Source organism: Protopterus annectens, chromosome 10.part0 (genome assembly GCF_019279795.1).
Source record: "Protopterus annectens isolate FY-2018-M chromosome 10.part0, PAN1.0, whole genome shotgun sequence".
NCBI classification, from domain to species: Eukaryota; Metazoa; Chordata; order Ceratodontiformes; family Protopteridae; genus Protopterus; species Protopterus annectens.
In genome coordinates, this window is record NC_056744.1 from 573,071,257 (window position 1) to 573,088,764 (window position 17,508).

The following is a 17,508-nucleotide window of genomic DNA, read 5'->3' on the forward strand; positions in this document are numbered from 1 at the left end:
TTCAGTGAGGGATCCTCTGCTGGAAACAATAGGCCTACCGAGTGGGCATGTTGGATGTTTGTGGATCTTTGGAAGCAAGTATAGATACTGAGCGATAGGATCAGAAAGTTTGAGTTGTTTACATGTATGTTTGTCAATAAGACCTTCCTCTGTGGCCAAATCCGAAAAGGAATCAATGTATATTTTGAAATTGGGTGTTGGGTCCACCACCATATGCATATAAACCGGGCATCAGACAATTGTTTATGGGCTTCCGCTTGGTACATCGACCAGTCCATTATTACAATGCCTCCCCCCTTATCAGTTGGTGCAATGACTATGTTGTGATTGGAACTGAGTTCCTGTAGCGCTTGTTGTTCTTGCAAAGTTAAATTGTGTCTCATCGGCTGATGGCCTAAAGAAAAATGTAGATCTTTTGTAACACATTCTTTAAATATGGTTACATGCTTGTCCATGGGGGGTTGAAAATCTGATTTCCCAAATTGGAACCCAGTAGATCTTTGAGACTCATCAGAATCTGAAAAAAAAACATTTTAAGGTTAATCAATCTACAAAAAATCATTTAATTCATTGACCAATATGTGTTCAGGGACAAAAGATGTCGGCACAAAATTTAGACCCTTATTAAATAATTTATTGTGGACAGATGACAATTCAAATGAAGATATATTATGCACATTATTTATTGACTCACAATTTTCTGTAGCAACAGTTGCAGACTGTGTGTACCTTTTCCTGTGTTTTCTACCACCTCTACATGTCCTGAATCTAAAGGGTCTGTTGTTTTCTTTTTGCCACTGGGGACTCCTGGTTGGAAGGGCAGTCATAAGCTGTGGCAGAAGATGTCTCATCTTCTGAGGTGCCACTTGTTGTTTGAGTATTTTTTCTTAATGTAGACCTAGGCCTTTTTCTCCTGTTATTAGTTTTGTTGCTAGAATCAACAAATCGAACACTTTTCTGAGTGACAAAGGGTTTCCCCTTTTCATAGTCAGCCATATCACGTTGAAATGTATGTGTTTTCTTTTTGATTAGTTGCTAAATCTTTGGCCACATTTCTTAGGTGATTATTGTAAAAGTCTTCAGACTCAAAAGCTTGAGCCTCTAGACAATTGTTATAAATTTCTACAGTCTGTGAATCGATCATACGCTCATAATAAGAAATAAGGGTATCAACAAATAGCATAGAAGTTTGATGTTGGGTTTCTGCCCAGTCTTTAGAGAGCTGTTGATCAATCAAACCCACTAGGGATTGAATACGAATTCTGAACCCCCGGGGTGTAATATTTTTCAATGTATATGCCTTAAATAACTTGAGATGCCAGATGTTGGTTCTTAGAGTTCTCATATTTCTAGTTATTTTTTGGAACAATATGCCACAAAGATATTTGGCATCCCCCCTGTTGGTATTGGGATCACTAGGACCAGATAGGTTTAAGCCAAAAACTTCCAGGTTGTCTTTGTCTGCAGATAACCCTTGTAGGATACCTTTTAAATCCATTGTGCCACTCATGTCTGCAAGGTATTCAAGCATAAAAATCAATAAGAGATATTTGTACCAAATGGTAGTAATATACAGTATTTTTCAAATAGATCTGAAAATAAACTTGAGGTTGCTGTGCATTAGGAATTGTCTCCAAGCCAATGATCATAAACCATACAAATGTCAATGTCTGACCTGTAGTCCCATCAAAAAAAGGAGAGTGTAACAAAAAAGGTCCACATATCAATCACTGCTCTCAGAAAAATATTTAGAAAAAATCTTTGAGAAAGCTTATTGAAAAAATGTTTTTGTCAATTAGTTTAATATAAGTAGTTGACCTTCGTCTCTACTACTGTGATGTAAAACAATTTTTTATATATATTTCCATAAATTACAATGCATCACACAATGTCAATGTATGAAAAAAATATATATTTTTGTTATTGGCAGACTTGCGTCTCTTCCAAAACCTGTAGAAAATATAAGATATTGGCCGACCTATGTCTCAGCCAGTATGTTGCACCAAATGTAAATGAAAGTTATATATATTTGTCATAAAATGGCCAGCTACATCTCAGCCAACAGTATCGTCTATTAACAGCTCCCCCAATGATGATATTAATCCAGGCACTCCACTTGTAAATAATATCTATAAATTATTTAGATAGTAAAGATAAAGCCCGAAGGAGAGCAAAAAAGATTGGTAGGCCCTGTTACACTCGATATGATCTAAATATAAACAATATTCCACATATGCATTGCTGTGGCTGAATTCAATATAAATTATATGACCTACAGGTTAAAGACAGGCATCTGATGTTTGATCAAAGGATCAAAGGCCAAAATATATATGCACATCAAAATCCTTAAGTTATGTCTGAAACCCTTACACCAGAATACCTCAACTTGTTTGAAATGTATATAGTTCTAAATAGTGTGGAACAATCTCCATAATTGGCCCAAGCATAACCGTGAGAAAAGAGCAAAAAACAGTGAAACACTCTATGAAATATAACTGACTGTTTGAAATAGGTCAAAATTCCTTATACTGAAGAATCTTGGATTGTTCAGTTATTAAACCAAAAGTGTATAATTCAATACATATTAAATGATGTATATATAGTCCCAACTGTTTTAAGCAGTTCAAAAAATATAAAGTTCTAATAATGTTCAATATTTCGGCAGGACCGAATAAACCATTCTACAAGGAAGAAAACAGTTCCTAGGTAGACATGTATCTATTATTTTCTATTATAACATACTCATTCAAGTACCAATTAACTGCAAAGTTTAGAAAACGAAAAGAATATATATAGAAAAATGTAGTTGTAATTAAATACAAGCCCTAAAGTAAGAAGCATACAACAGTCACAAAAGTCCATACATCCACGCTGTTGAAAAGTCAGAAACTCCTCAAATATTGACCGTTGGATCCCAACACGAAAAATAGAGTCTCTGATTTAGTATAACAGTCTAAATGGTGCCCAAAACTGTGAAAACATTTCCGATTTCTTCAAAAACACCATGTGGTTAGGTATATAAGCAGAAAATAATAGTTCCCGAGGTAGCGACTAGTACGCGCAGTTCAATACTGTGTATTGTCCCTGAAGATTTTACCGAAAATACAAAGTACCCAAAAATCAGCCATCCGTACCTGTAAATCCTTCACAAATGTATTTTAGTCGCTCCTTGTAAGGAAAAGTTAGGGTTTCTGAAATGGGCGTATTGGTGATTTGTTTAAGTTAATGGATTCATTTCTTCAGATTGCACTGAGGAAGGCTTGATATATAGAAAAACGGTTTGGATTATGTAGATAGGCACTTTTTCTCTTTGTGCTGGTTTCTTTTTGGTTTACTTACATACATAAAAATACATACAAATACAAAAACTACAGTTATCTGTAGAAACTTGAAAGTCTGCCAAGACCAGCCTTTACAAGCCTAGCCCATAGAAGTGCCCTGGCATCGTGCCGCCCGAAGTTCCAAATTGAGGTGCAGTTGTGAACTTGATGCTGCAGAAAACTGTCATAGGGCCCAGTAAAGTGATTTTCTATAGAAGCAGCTCCAGGCAGTTAAAAAAAATCAGTCTTTAAGACACCATCTGTTAAGGTTTAACCATAGTAAAATAAACTTCAGTCATTGGCAGATTGAAATATAATTTTTTAAAGGAAATAACATACTTGTGGGAGACAGTACTGAGGACTTCATGCCTCCCTGAACAAAAGAATTCATGATCTTTTCATAGGAAAACTTTAACAAAGTAGTAAACTTTAGCAATCATACCTTTATTAGCATCCAATAGAAAAATGCTAATGCAGTTCGTAATACAGTTTATTCTTCAGATCATTATTAAATGTCAAATAGAAATTCATTAGTTTTAGTAAAAATAAATGTACAACTTCTTATCTGTGGTTTAGCTAAGTATGGAATACATTTCTTTTTACCATATGATTTAGAAAGAATGATGCTTCAAGCTCAGGAAATGAAACTTCACATTCTGTACTTTGCCATGTTTCTGCTTGTACTGTTGTAAACACACACAAACAGAAACCTTCTAGGATACATGCAGTTTCATTTTAACCCTTTACAGAAAGAAAGTTGTAAATCTTACCATTTTTGCAAGTGCTGTGGTGTAAATCCCTCCTGTGCGTCAGAAATGCATCAGTAGAACTCAGCTTGCTCTCCGAATACCAAACTTAAAGAATACGAAATGTAATGTGTACCAAGTATATTGTGCACAAAACTTAGTTTGAACCAGCTTTTTGAATCCCACTATTTACAGTATATCCATCTAATTGATCACTTTGCTTCTTACCTAGCATATTCTTACTTTCTTAATGAGCTGCTTTGTTTTAAAGAGCTTACTTAGGCCCCTTCGTGTCAGTTTTTTTACTTGTCTAAAGGGCTCTGTCAGATATAGTTGACATGAGCTCTTTCTTCACCATCTGCATTGCTGACTAGAGATTTTAGAGCCCATTTGACAAGTTACTTAAGCAGCTTTTTTTAGTCAATGAGACAAGTACTGTTGCTCCACCAACACTACTTCACCAGCTGCACCACTTATATGCTGAAGTGAGGGTGATATCTCTCCAACTTCCTTTAATTGGGTGAATGTGGCTGGTTGTACAGATGTTGTCTCCTTCCATTATTTAATGTTAACTATTGCACATTTTCTTCTAATCTGAACTATAAATTGGATAGTTCAATGGAGAGAGTGATGGGTAGTCAGTATTACAGAATTTAAATGATTTTTTACATAGTGACATATTCTTTTCCAGAAGAGACATCGATCAAATGATTCATCAGCATCTGGCCGTGATCGAAGTCACAGTTGCGATTCAGTGGAGATGTTGCCCTGCAAGATGAAGGAAGAGCCTTGGTTGCTGGAGATTTCAAATACATTTATGCAGCAGTATATTCAGTACCTTCAGAGCATGGGATTTATTCTGGTTCAGGTCCGCCCCCCTTCACCCAACAGGAGGTGAGGAATAAATGCAATAAATCTGATAAAGGATATTATGTCTTAGAGAATAGTTTGAATATAGATTTTTCCCTCAAAGTTTTTTCAACACTTTTTTTTTCTATTAAAATTTACTTTAAAGTGCTCCTATCACACTGTTAACATAAAACATTTCCATTGATATTCTCATTCTGTGCCTGTCAAGTAACAGTACCGTAAGCACTGACTTTAATGAGAGTGAAATAAAATGAGGTAATTTGCTTTTTTTAATGTTCAAGCTGTATTGTTTGTATATTAGTTGGAGAATCAATGGAAGTCTACAAACTGGCATAGTGTAGCATACATGCATTATCAAAAAATCAGTAAATCTAACTGCTGTGACTGATATGACTGTCAGTACTTTTACATTTAAAGTTTAAATTAGTTTATGAAAATCAAACTTGTCAAAAATTATGTATTTCTTTCAAGTAAGTTAACAAATGCAAAAGAAAAAGTAATGGAATTAACATTTACTATAGTAGCAGCACTGCCCTGCAGTACCATACTCTGATAATACACTGCTTTACAGCAACCCAGCCTACCCCTAGCATCAGAAGATATTAGTCTACCAAACTGTCAATAATCCTGGCTGTTGTGTGTATATATACTCTTGGATGTGTTGAGGGGGACCTCCCAAAGCTAATAAGAAGTATTATTGCTATCTCTATTGCATGTAATGTAACTAGTGGAACTGTTTGTTTTGTAACTTTGTTATAGTTTCCTTCATAGAAAGGAGAAGCTTCATCTGATGTATCTCATTCATAGTTCTTTCTTACCTGCAAGTAGTAAGACCAGTAAAACTGTTTCATTGTCTCCCCCATCATATCCTGTGCTATTCTCAAAGCAGAAATAGGGTCAGTGTCACCCCTCGAGATCAGATCACTTCCCTCATTTTCTGTAAGTCAGATTGCAAAGCTGAGAGCCTTGACCATCTTCAAACTGCATACGGACAGATTTCCCAACATCATTTGGACACTATAGAGTGTAAATCCTTGATAACCTAGTTGGTGTATAAAAATAATTATGTAAGCATTTCCAAGGCTTCTGGCAAAGTAGGATCCATCTGTCATAGCTATTTTATTTTTCAAGTCCTTCTCCCATTTTTGCATGATGTCATCTGAGACGTGCTGCTTGCCCCTGATAGATGTAAATTCTACTACCAAGTGGGCAGTTGAAGCTCCCTCTGTGTGGGCTTTCACAAAGGGGACTCCCATATGACTGAGCTCCCATCAGTGCTTTCAAGTATTCTTGTGTTTCTGCCTACAATATTTAGTTGCCTGAGTTATGGTAGTGGCACTGACTAGAGCCACTTGGCATTTCTCCCAAATTGTCAGTCCATTGATCAGCTGCCATTAGTTTTTCAGCTGATGTATTTTCCTTAGCCTCAATCTTGAATTCGTCTCCAGCTCCCCTCACTATCACTTATTTTAAAGGGGACCAGTGCTAACATTTAGCGCATAGTTTCAAACAGTCTAGAAGACCAAATTACTTTTTATATATCTATGTCTATATATCTCTGCATATATATATATATATATATATATATATATATATATATATATATATATATATATATATATATATATGGGTCCCTATCAAATGATAGAAAACTCATTTGATGGAAAATCATTTGGCTGAAACCAAAACATAGAAAGCTTAAAACACTGAAAACTCATTTGACTGAAACTCAAAACACTGAAAATGCTGTATGCCCTTTTCCCCACGGTAGTGCGATCCTGGAGTTAGTATATATAGCTACGGGGGGTATGGGGGGGCACAGCCCCCCACATACTTCATGCATTTTAAACCGTACACATGGTTATTTATAACTACAATGAATAACTGTTTGGAGAAAACAATATTTACATAAACTATGTGGGGGGCTATGCCCCCACACACCCCAACTATATATACTAACTCCAAGATTGCACTACCGTGGGGAAAAGGGCATATAGCATTTTCACTGTTTTGAGTTTCAATCAAATGAGTTTTCAGTGTTTTGAGCTTTCTATCTTATGGTGTCAGTGAAATTAGTTTCTTATCAAATTAGCTTTCTGTCATTTGATAGGGACCCATATATATATATATATATATATATATATATATATATATATATATACATATATAGGTTCACTTTATAACATCGAAATACTGAAATGTCGAATTTCAGTATCTCGAAGCTATAAAGTCGAATGTTCAAAATAGCGAACGTTCATAATCGCGAATTTGACATATGTCGAAAATATGTCGAATTCGCGGTTATGAAGTTGCACTATGTAATGTCCGGGTTTGTGTTTTGTTGGTGCGCGGTGCCGTGTTTGGATGTAGGTGTTATGTCAGGTAAGTGAGTGTTTTGTAAGGGTTTTGAGTGGGAGTTAGAGTGTGTGTGAGGGATTGGAGAATGTGCATGTGTGAGCTTTTGTGTTGTGTTTGTGCGATCTCGGAGTTAGTATATATAAGTAGGGGGTGTGTGGGGGGCTTGCCCCCTTGCTTATGTGTATGTGAGTTGTGTATGTGTGTTTTTTTGTTTATGTTGTGATGTGGGTGTTTTGTTGTATGTTTAGTGTAGTGTGTGCGGTGTTTTCGGTTATGTGGTTTCGCGGTTTTTGTTTGTCGGTGTTTTGTGGATTCGGTTTTATAGTCTCAAGATACTGAAATTCGATATTTCAGCATTTCGAGGTTATAAAGTGAATCCATATATATATATATATATATATAGTGTATGTGTGTGTATGTATATATCTATATATATATATATATATATATATATATATATATATATATATACGTATATTGTTACGATGGATAGAAACCATTGCTTTCGTTTTTCATCTGTTGATCAAATCATATACTCAATATGCTCATCTAGATTGCACTGCCGCAGTCATGTTATTTTTCTTTTCCTGTGACTTGGAAGCATCCATCATCTAGTAGTACAGAAGTCTTAATTGCATAGCCTTAACATTAGAAATTTGTGAGCCTTGTATCCCTGTTTTTACAATTAATGTCATTTTCTTTCCCATTGCTAGTGTCTTTTTCCATTTCACAGTAATGACTAGACAGCACTCCTCAAACTCTTAGAAAACCTTGTTGGAGGATTAACATACAGAGCCTGTGAATGTAAAATGAACAGTCATCCAGAATGTGCAACCTGTACATCAACACTGTGATTCGAGAATGAACATTCTCCAGCAGGGTATTAATGTACAGGTGATGTCTGTTGAAAAAAAACAAGTCTGGCACTTCACAGCAGCATATTAAGCTGCTGTGAGGCTTGGACTGTGAGGAAGTTAACAGCTCTCACTAAACTGTGCCTTTTAGGTTAGTGAGTATAAAATAAAAAAAAAAAAAAAGAAAAGTCTGTCTGTGCATTTGTTTGTGTGTGTGAGCGTATGTGCATTTGTTTGTGTGTGTGTGAGACTGAGCGAGTCATTATTTTATACTCGCTAAGCAGAGCTTCAGAGGTGTTTGCTTAACTCTTGACCTCTTAGCTGAAGAAATTTGGATATAACCTGAAATAAAAGGGGGAACAAAGGCTCAAAAATAGGAACAGATTATAAATGTTTCTCTTATAAAAGTTGCACGAATAACAGGATTTGTGTTAGCATGCATTTTCTGAAGGAAATAAAGTCTGAAACTCAAAACGTATGTAATTATTTAGTGACTTCAATGCCCAATGATTGGGAGTAAAGGACCAAAAAATGAAGTAAGTATCTGGATATTTTTTGAAAATATTTCATTTTGGATGTGAAATATTCCCTCCACTACCATTTAAAATGTACTACAGTAAGTTTAAAACATTAGGTGGAGGAACTATTTTACATCAAAAATGTATATAAAAAATAATATAGTAATTAAAAAGTAAAGTGCAACAGTTTTACAGACAGCCCATTCTCTAAGCAAGTAATAAAGACCTCCAGTGTGTGTGTGTTACTATGTAAATAACACCCTTTTGGGGGTGTAGAGGCTCTCTGCCTGCTGCATTGTGTGTTGTTTACACAGTAACATTCACCCAGTTGGGCATTATCACAGCTTAGAGCCCCTTCTTGTTCTTGGACAGCCAACAAAAAGTGTTTTTCAGACCTTAAAGAAGTCTTTACAGACTTTCCTTACCATCATGTAAGTTACATCCATTGTCTGTTTTAAGGTCAGTGCCAGTTGACCTTCCAAGTAGTTAATTATACTATGACATCATAGATGTCAGAACCTATATTTTAACTCTCTAGAAGAACTAAACTTTACCACTAAGGCTCTAATAATGTCTTGATTGACACTACACTGAATACTGACTAATCAGGGGATGGAGGGTAAACAACCTTGCCTGGACAGGAAGTCTGACAGGTCATTTTACCTGAGAACTTTTTTCCCACCCCCTCAGCCAGTCAATATAGCTTCATAAGTCTGAATTTTGTAATACACAGGACAGAGTCTCCAAGTATAATGCAAATAAAAAGGAAAGCGGGTAGCCCTATTTTGTCGCCCCCCCCCCATTCAGTGGCATGTGAAAACCCAAATTAAACCTCAACCCATGTTGTGGACTTTTGATACTCCTGACATAGCATTTTTGATAAAATTTCTGTGCAAAGTTTAAACCCTCTGGATATTGAATAAAAAAGTTCAAATCTTCCCGATGAAAGATTATTCTGCATCTAAGCTAATGACTTAAATAGGACAATCCAACCCCCCGTCATTAGTATTTCCCCCTATACGCTGCCATGACTGTTTTGTCTGTACACATTTTCATCCCATGTACCTTCACTTTTGCATTCAGTCCCCTTTCATTTGCTAAAGTTCAGTATTTTTAACACCTTTATTGAATTATCATTGAATACATAGGCAAGCATACTTGTATTTAAAAGATAACAAGCCATATTAACATGTTTCTAGTTACAGACATTGTATATCACATGCTTTTTTTGTATAACTCCTCAATCCAACATTACATAAATTGATCAAGTCCCGCCTTCCCTTAAATCTCATTCCTCTTTCAAAACATTATTATGCATGCAGTGTTCCCACAATTTCCATTTTTTATATAATTTGCTCCCACACTTTTCTAAAGATCCCACTTCCAGTTCTTTTATCTGTCACAATATTCAGTACTTCAAATAAAGGTGATTTACACTTCGATTTCCTTGTTATAGTAATTGCTTTTTTTGGCAACCAATAGAATTAAACTTAGGAAGGCCTTACTGTGTTTAGGCAATTCAGATGTTGTATGCCAGCTCAATACGTAAATAATGTTCTTGGTTACCACCATTTGCTTACCCAATATTTCTGATAAAATACCGTGTAGGGAATTTTTGAAGTCTGCCAACTCATTACACTCCCAAAATGTATGTTCACAGTTGCCTCCTCCTTCTCCGTCGCACCTCCAACATTTGCCATCTACCTGAGAAGTCTGCTTGGGGTATAAAAATACCCATGCAAACACTTCCAAGCAAAAAAACCTAAGTCTTCTAGACTTTGTTGTGTATTTGGGAAACATGCATATGTCTTCCCATTGTTTCCTTTTGAATAGTGTATCCAGTCTCTCTTCCCAATCTTTTTTAACCTCCTCTGATTGATTTCTATACTTATAATACAGTATTTTATATGCCTACTACTTATCCTTTTTTAACAGCAGATTCTGTTCTAGAACCAACTAAAAACTTTACCACAGCAGATTTTGCACTTAGGATTCCCCTATCCCTTTCTATTTGCATGTACTCTGATATCAGTCCTTGATAGGGAAGTAAGTCTCTAGCTTGCACTCCAAATGTATTCTTGGTCTCTTTCCATTTTGTCATTATTACATTTCCCTCTTTAGTTATTTTCTCTCAGTACCTTGGTTTCTTTGCCTGTTCTTAGTACCCTGGCATGTAGTCATCCCTGTTGGTAAAATCTCCTCTCTTCATTCTTGGGTTGGTTTAATTCTTAGAATACTTTCTGCTAATTTATGAATACAATATTCTGTATTGCATTATTCTCCTTAAGGATCTGTATCCAAAATCCCACTCCTTCCTTATTTCTTGAATTTTCCCCATTTCATCATCATCCCTTTCCACTTTGAAATTTAGATCTCTGCTTGTGTTATGGCCTTAACATACACCTTCAAATCAGGTAATCCTAAACCACATTGTTCTGTTGGAAGGATCAACATATCCCACTTGACTCTTGTCCTCTTCTCTTCCTAGATCAATTTCTTCAACTCTTTATTGTTGTCCACAGCTTCTCTGGTTGATATAAAATTTGCCTGACCTGTGTATAAAGTTAAAGGGACTAAAAACTTTTTCACTGCTTGTATTTTGCTATCCACATCCATAAACAAGAGTTTCCAGTTTATCAGTTTTTGTATTATCTGTTGTTTAATCTCTTCCCACATATCATTGGCTGCCATAAAGGAAGCCTTTTAATCCATACTGTTAAACACTTCATTTTATTGTGTACCAGTAAATTTGGGTATTCCTGGACCAATTCTTATGTAGGTACACGTTTTTCAGCTATAGCATTTGTTTTATTTTCATTAATTTTTATATCCCCAAAACACTTGAAGCTCTCTCAAGGTGTTCCACAGCACCAAGATATCCTTTTCTGGTTTTATCAGGTCCAAAATAATATTGTCTGCAGTTAAAGTCAACTTTTCTTGATTACCATACCAGTTTTGAGTTTCTATGCCCCTTATTTTCTCTGCCATTGGATCTAAATACAAACCAGATAACAAAGGGGTAAGAGGACACCCCATCTGGTTCCTTGGTTCAGACACAACTTGTCAGAAAGTAACCACCCCATTTCAGTTTTTGTCTCTGATCCCTCATATATCCTCCTAATTAACTTTATTATATCAGGGAAGGCAAATGTTTCCACTGCCTTACTCATAAAATCCCAGCTTACTCTGTTAAATGCTCTCTCTGTCACTGCTAGGACACACTGTTATCTATCCACTAAACTTTACTTTTCTCTTTACACCTCTACTCTTACTTTATGGTTAAGCTACTTATGCCTCCTTCTTTTCTTACTTAACATGTTGTCCAATTTCCCATCTCTGTCTATTCTCCTGCTACTATACTCCCTACTATGTCTAATCTTTGCTCTCTTTGTTGCTATACTCTCTACTGTGGCTAACTTGCTCACAACTCAACTGTATAAAGCAAAAAATGCAACCCCTGCTAACAGTGTTCACCATTACCACCAAAACCTTACCACAACAATAAATAGGACATGCTGGAGGGCTAGATTCCTGTCCCAGAGATGTCCCATGATTTGGAACAAGATTCCAATCTACATTAGGCAGAGCTCCTCACTAGCACTCTTCAAGAGAAACCTTGACGAGTGGATGGGAAACAGAAAGTTTACCCCAAGGATCATTTCAGTGGCTCTGCTGGACAGAGGCACAGGGAACTAATCTAAGGGGGCGGCAAAAGCCAACACATTCTGGCTAGACTTATAAATGCCTTCGGGCAGATAGCCTAGTACCTACCTATGAACCTATTATGTAATGCCTCAACCTAAAACTGTGAAAGATGTGTTCAGTCTATGTAAATATGTTAAATCTTAAACATCAATGCCATGTTACTAGTCACTGTTAAGTTTGGTACTATCTTTGTAAATTTGTATTAAGCTTGAATGCTATATTACTAGTCAATGTTAAGTTTAGTACTGTCTATGTAAATTTGAATGCTTCTGTATACGCCTTATATTTATCTTAAAATTTACCTGTGGAGCTTTTTTCCCTAGGCCTCCACTGAAAATGGACATGCATCCAGTCGGACTTTCCCAGTCAATAAATGTAAAATAAATAATTAAATAAGATGCACCAACAACAGCTTTATTTTCTTACACTCTGCTTCCTTGTGGATCATTGTTGTTTTTTTAATGTTGTCAAATGTTTGCCTCCCCTCCACAAAATCACATTGATCCTTATATTTAAAGTTTGGCAACAGCTTTGCCATTCTTTTAACTGTTCTAGGCATAGACACTTTATAATCATGGTTTAAAATTGAAATGAGCCTGTATGAAGCTGGTTCTGATAGGTCTTAACTGTCTTCCGGTATTACAGCCCACCACAGCTTTCTTCCAGGATGCTCATGCTTCTCCTCCTTTTAAAATACTGTTAACTCCTTCCAATTTTTTTCACTTTCGTCCCTCCTACCTTACGAACTTCCACATGAATACCGTGTATTTCTGGATACTTTCCTGCAAATTGATTGTACATCACCATGTTTGTCTCTCATCTCCTCCTGTCTTAACTGTTAATTGCTGAACCTTATCTACCTGTAACCTTGGCATACTTATGTCTTCCATAAATATTTCCATTTGTGCTCTTTTTTGATTTACACGTTTCTCTGCTTTATACACATTTCATACAATTTCCGAAATATCTCTAATGCTACTACAGGATCTTTTTGTTATTTTTCTTGGTGTAGGCTCCCCAAGTTTGGTAACAACATTTCCTACTTTCTGTTACTTAAGTCACTGTGCTAAATGTTTTTGTGAGCTGGAATTATCAAAAAAAAAAAAACAGTTGCTTAACAGCAGTCTTTCTAAACTCGTGCATCTTATTCTGATACTCCCTTGTTTTCTCTGTAATACTCTGCAGTTGCACCTGTTCTTGTTTTGTGAGATTCCCCGGATTCTGCAATAATTTATTCTTTGTCAGCCCTTTTAAATTCCTTCTACTTCTTAACCAAATCTTTTTTCTTTTATTTCCACCCTGTTTTTAAACTTCACTTTCATTTTATCTCACTCACTAGCTATAAAGTCTTAAGAAATTTCCATTTTACCTAGTAACTCTCAAATAATTTCTACTACCCATTCCTTAAATTCCTCTCTTTTCAACAGGTAGATGGGGAAGCGCCATTGTCTCATTTGTACTTTGTTACCCTGCATTTTTCTTAATTATTATTTCCGCATGATCTGAAATAGTTAATTAGATGCTTGTTGAAGCATTCATTTAAACGGATATGTTCCCATGAAATATAATTTCTGTCTAGTCTAGCCCAGTTTTTGTACCTTTGGGAATAATGTATAAATTCTTTCTGGGTTCTTGTTACTGAATTCACGTCTTCCATACTAAATATTTTCATATATTTTTTCAGAAATCTTCCCTCTTTTGTTATATTTTCCCATCTAGGTCCCTCATATACATCCTCAGTGTTACAAATCAAATGTCATTCTCCAACAGTACGTAGTATTCATTGTTGATAGCTGATTATTTCTCCCCAAATTTTCTTAAATTCCATAATATCAATTTTAGGTGGAATATAAATATATGCCAGTGTAATCTTCCTTCCTTGCCAGTAGCTGCTTGCTAGCACAAATCTGTCATTATCTTGTTTCCTCTTCTATCACTGTTGGAGCTCCTCTAGCATTTAGTATAAGTACTCCCCTTTTCCTTTGTCCCTGATACTCTGCTAAATATAACTTATGAAATCCTTTCTTTATCAAATTCACATGCTGTCTTCATTCAAAATGTGTCTCCTGTAGCGTTACTGTTAGCACTCTGCATTTCTTAATATAATTCCTTTTTGTCTATACCTGTAAGGCCAAAATAATATGGATAGTGTAGCCATTATGATAAGAAGACCCCCTTCCATATCACTATTGCAGTATTCATAACTGAAAGGATCTCCTCCCAAGGATAGTACAATGTCTGGCCAGTATACCAAAGCCTTTAGTACTTACAGGCACTTTGTGTCACATGTGTGCTCCCAGTGCAAGTCGTAGGGCATAAAGGTGACTTACGGATGCGAACACACTCAGAGCTTCTTTTCTGCTATTTTGAATGACATAATTGAACATTGGTCTGAACACCTTTCTGCTGTGCTGGTTACCAAGCTGTGTTTCAGATAAGTGCCACACTGAGGTTTCTCCTGATCTTTCTTTTTTATATAGTGCTGGTTGGGTTCATGTCATCTAGAAAGAGAAAATGTCAGTGTAGGGGGCAGATTCCCCATAAAGACTGTCACGACCAGTGTCTCTTCTGTTTGGGACCTTTCCACGACTGTTTACAGTGTTCTATCTGCCAAACATTTGTCATGAAGACCCTACATAGTTGCTTCTTCTTATCTGTTTAACTTGAAAACCAGTGTCTTAAGCTGCTGGCTCTTCCTGTCTCAAGGATCTGCTGTCAGCCAAGAAAAAGGCCAAAAAACTTAGGTCTGATATAGCTGCTGTCCAGCCACCCCCAGAAGTCTCTTTTGAGGCTAGTGAAATCCCAGAGGATCATCCTGTGGTCAGTTCAGATTCCTCTGCCATGACCCCATTGGAGATTGGCATGGATCCAACTTTTTGGATGTCGTCGGAGGCTTTACAAACATCTGCTCCAGACATTGAGGATGAATCTCAGCTGATTATATCTGATGGACCAAGAGGAATTCTGCAGATCTTAGTGAGTGAAGAGATCCTTACTGCATTTATTGAGTATTGGAAAGGGTCTGACCATGTAAGGGTGTTTCTTGCAGACATCCCACAGAAACATAAACTGAAAACCAAGCATATTTTCCCTGTAGTAAAGGATCCCCAACATGAATGGCAGGATTTTCCTCAGGGGTTATTTAATGCTTTAATGGCTGTAAAGCCTCCTTAAGGGGTGTCTGTGCCTGCTTCACCCTGGTCTTCAACTCTTCTTAAAAGACCCAGGGAACTGGACTCCTCAGATGAGGATCAGGATTCAGGGGGAAGAGTGCCTGGCTTACTCTTCTCAGATCCCTTCCACCATGGACTGTGGTTCAGAGGAAAAGGATTCTATTATTCCAGACTCCCCTTTAGAGGAGCTCTCCTTTGGGGACACTGTTACCCATATAATGGAATTCTTTAAGTGTGATTACTCTCATGTCACTGATATCCAGAAATGGTATTATGAGCTCCTCCAGATGGAGTCTCCTAAGCCTTCTGCTGTTACTCCATTTCTGACTGCTTCCCTGGATACCTTTTCAGCAGCTTCTCAGCCCCCTGCTCCCAGGAAGTTTAACATATTTTACAAGGTGCCTGATGAATGTAAATTTCTTTATAAATGCCCTTCTGCTGATCCTTCTGTAGTATCTGTCTCTTTGGACAAACCCTCCAAGCTGTTGCCCTCTACCAAGCTGCTTCGTTCAGATAAAGATAGCAGGGCCATGGAGAGGTTGGGCAGAAAGGTTTATACTAATGCCACTTTATCTTTTTGGTCATTAACTACCAGACTCGTATGACCAGGTATGTTTTGGCCATCCATTCTCAGGTTTCTCAAGTGATTTTGATCTTCCTGACTCTGAGGGGAAGGCATCTGCCCTTTCCGTGTTAGGTTCTACTCCTCAAGTTGCCCACCACTCTATTAAATGCAGCTACAATGCAGCTGATGCTTCCTCTAGGGCTGCTGCATTTGTTTATGTTATGAGGTGATACTCTTTACTTCATCTTCAGGCTTTGCCTGATGGCATTAAGGACAAACTATTGGATGTTCCTTTGGGTAATAAAATCTTTTTGGTGCTGCCGCCTCTGCTGCAGAACTTTTTAAGTCTGTCCAGGATATGGGTGTAATCTTGCAGTTGTTGAAACATATTTTTGTTTCACCTACTCCTAAGTTTCAGAGAAATTACCACTTCATCTGTTTTCATTCACTGGCAGCCTCACCTTCCACCAAAAGGAATAAAGGGCTCTAGATGTGTGCCTTGTGCTAAGTCTACTCAAACCCCTACTTCCCAGAAACCTACTTTTCAGGATAAGCCCAGTTCCATTTGACAGTTTGCTTCCCCTTTCCTTTGGCCAGGGTCCCCATCCCTCTATGTTTCCATGTGTCTCTTCCTGACTGGTTAAAGATCACAGTAGATGTTTGGGTTCTGTCCGTTATCCACTAGGGATATTTCATGGTTTGGTAGTCCCTTCCTCCCTTTTTGGGCATCCCTCACCCTCCTCAGGAACAACTTCCTCTTTTTCCAGATGTGTTACATTCTGTTTTGATTCAGGACACAATGCACGCTGTGCCCCTTACTTATGTAGAGAGGGCTTTTAATTCCAGAATTTTTTTGGTTCTCAGAAAGAAGTTCTGGACCTTTCCCAGCTCAACACCTTTATCCATATTCCTTCCTTTCAGAAGTTGTCTCTTCAGACTTTATTTTCCCATCTTCCACAGGCTTTTCTGATCGTTCTGGATCTCAAGGATGCCTACCTTCATTTCTTGATCCATTTCAGAAAATTTTTACATTTATTTATTTTATATTTATTTATTTATTTATTGCATTTGTTAACCGGGAAGGTCCACTGGGCCTAGGTGAGTGCATTTTTAGTGGAGGCTCGTGGAGAAAAGCTCCACATACAATTAGCAAGTTGATACATGTACTAATACATACAGAGTTAGCAGATTTTATACGGTAACAAGCTGGACATACCTTAAGTCGGGTACAAAATACAAATACATACCAGAACTAACAGGTGTTGTGCAGTAACAAGCTAGGACATAGTATGAGCAAAAGATTTAGATTATTTATATACATACTACCCAATTACTGCAGAGCAGCAAAAAGTTCAGATTAATTATATACGTACTACCCAATTACATTATGCAAGTAATT

At 37.0% G+C, this 17,508-nt stretch overlaps 1 protein-coding gene across 2 annotated transcripts in view; it reads left to right on the plus strand.

Annotated features, from left to right (window-relative positions):
• Positions 1-17,508, plus strand: part of SZT2 (SZT2 subunit of KICSTOR complex) — a 3,556,133-nt gene that overhangs the window by 2,794,401 nt on the left and 744,224 nt on the right. For both annotated transcript variants that reach the window (XM_044085412.1, XM_044085413.1), the window contains exon 62: positions 4,758-4,960. In XM_044085412.1, the coding sequence (XP_043941347.1) occupies positions 4,758-4,960 (203 nt within the window). The remainder of the gene's footprint in view (positions 1-4,757; positions 4,961-17,508) is intronic.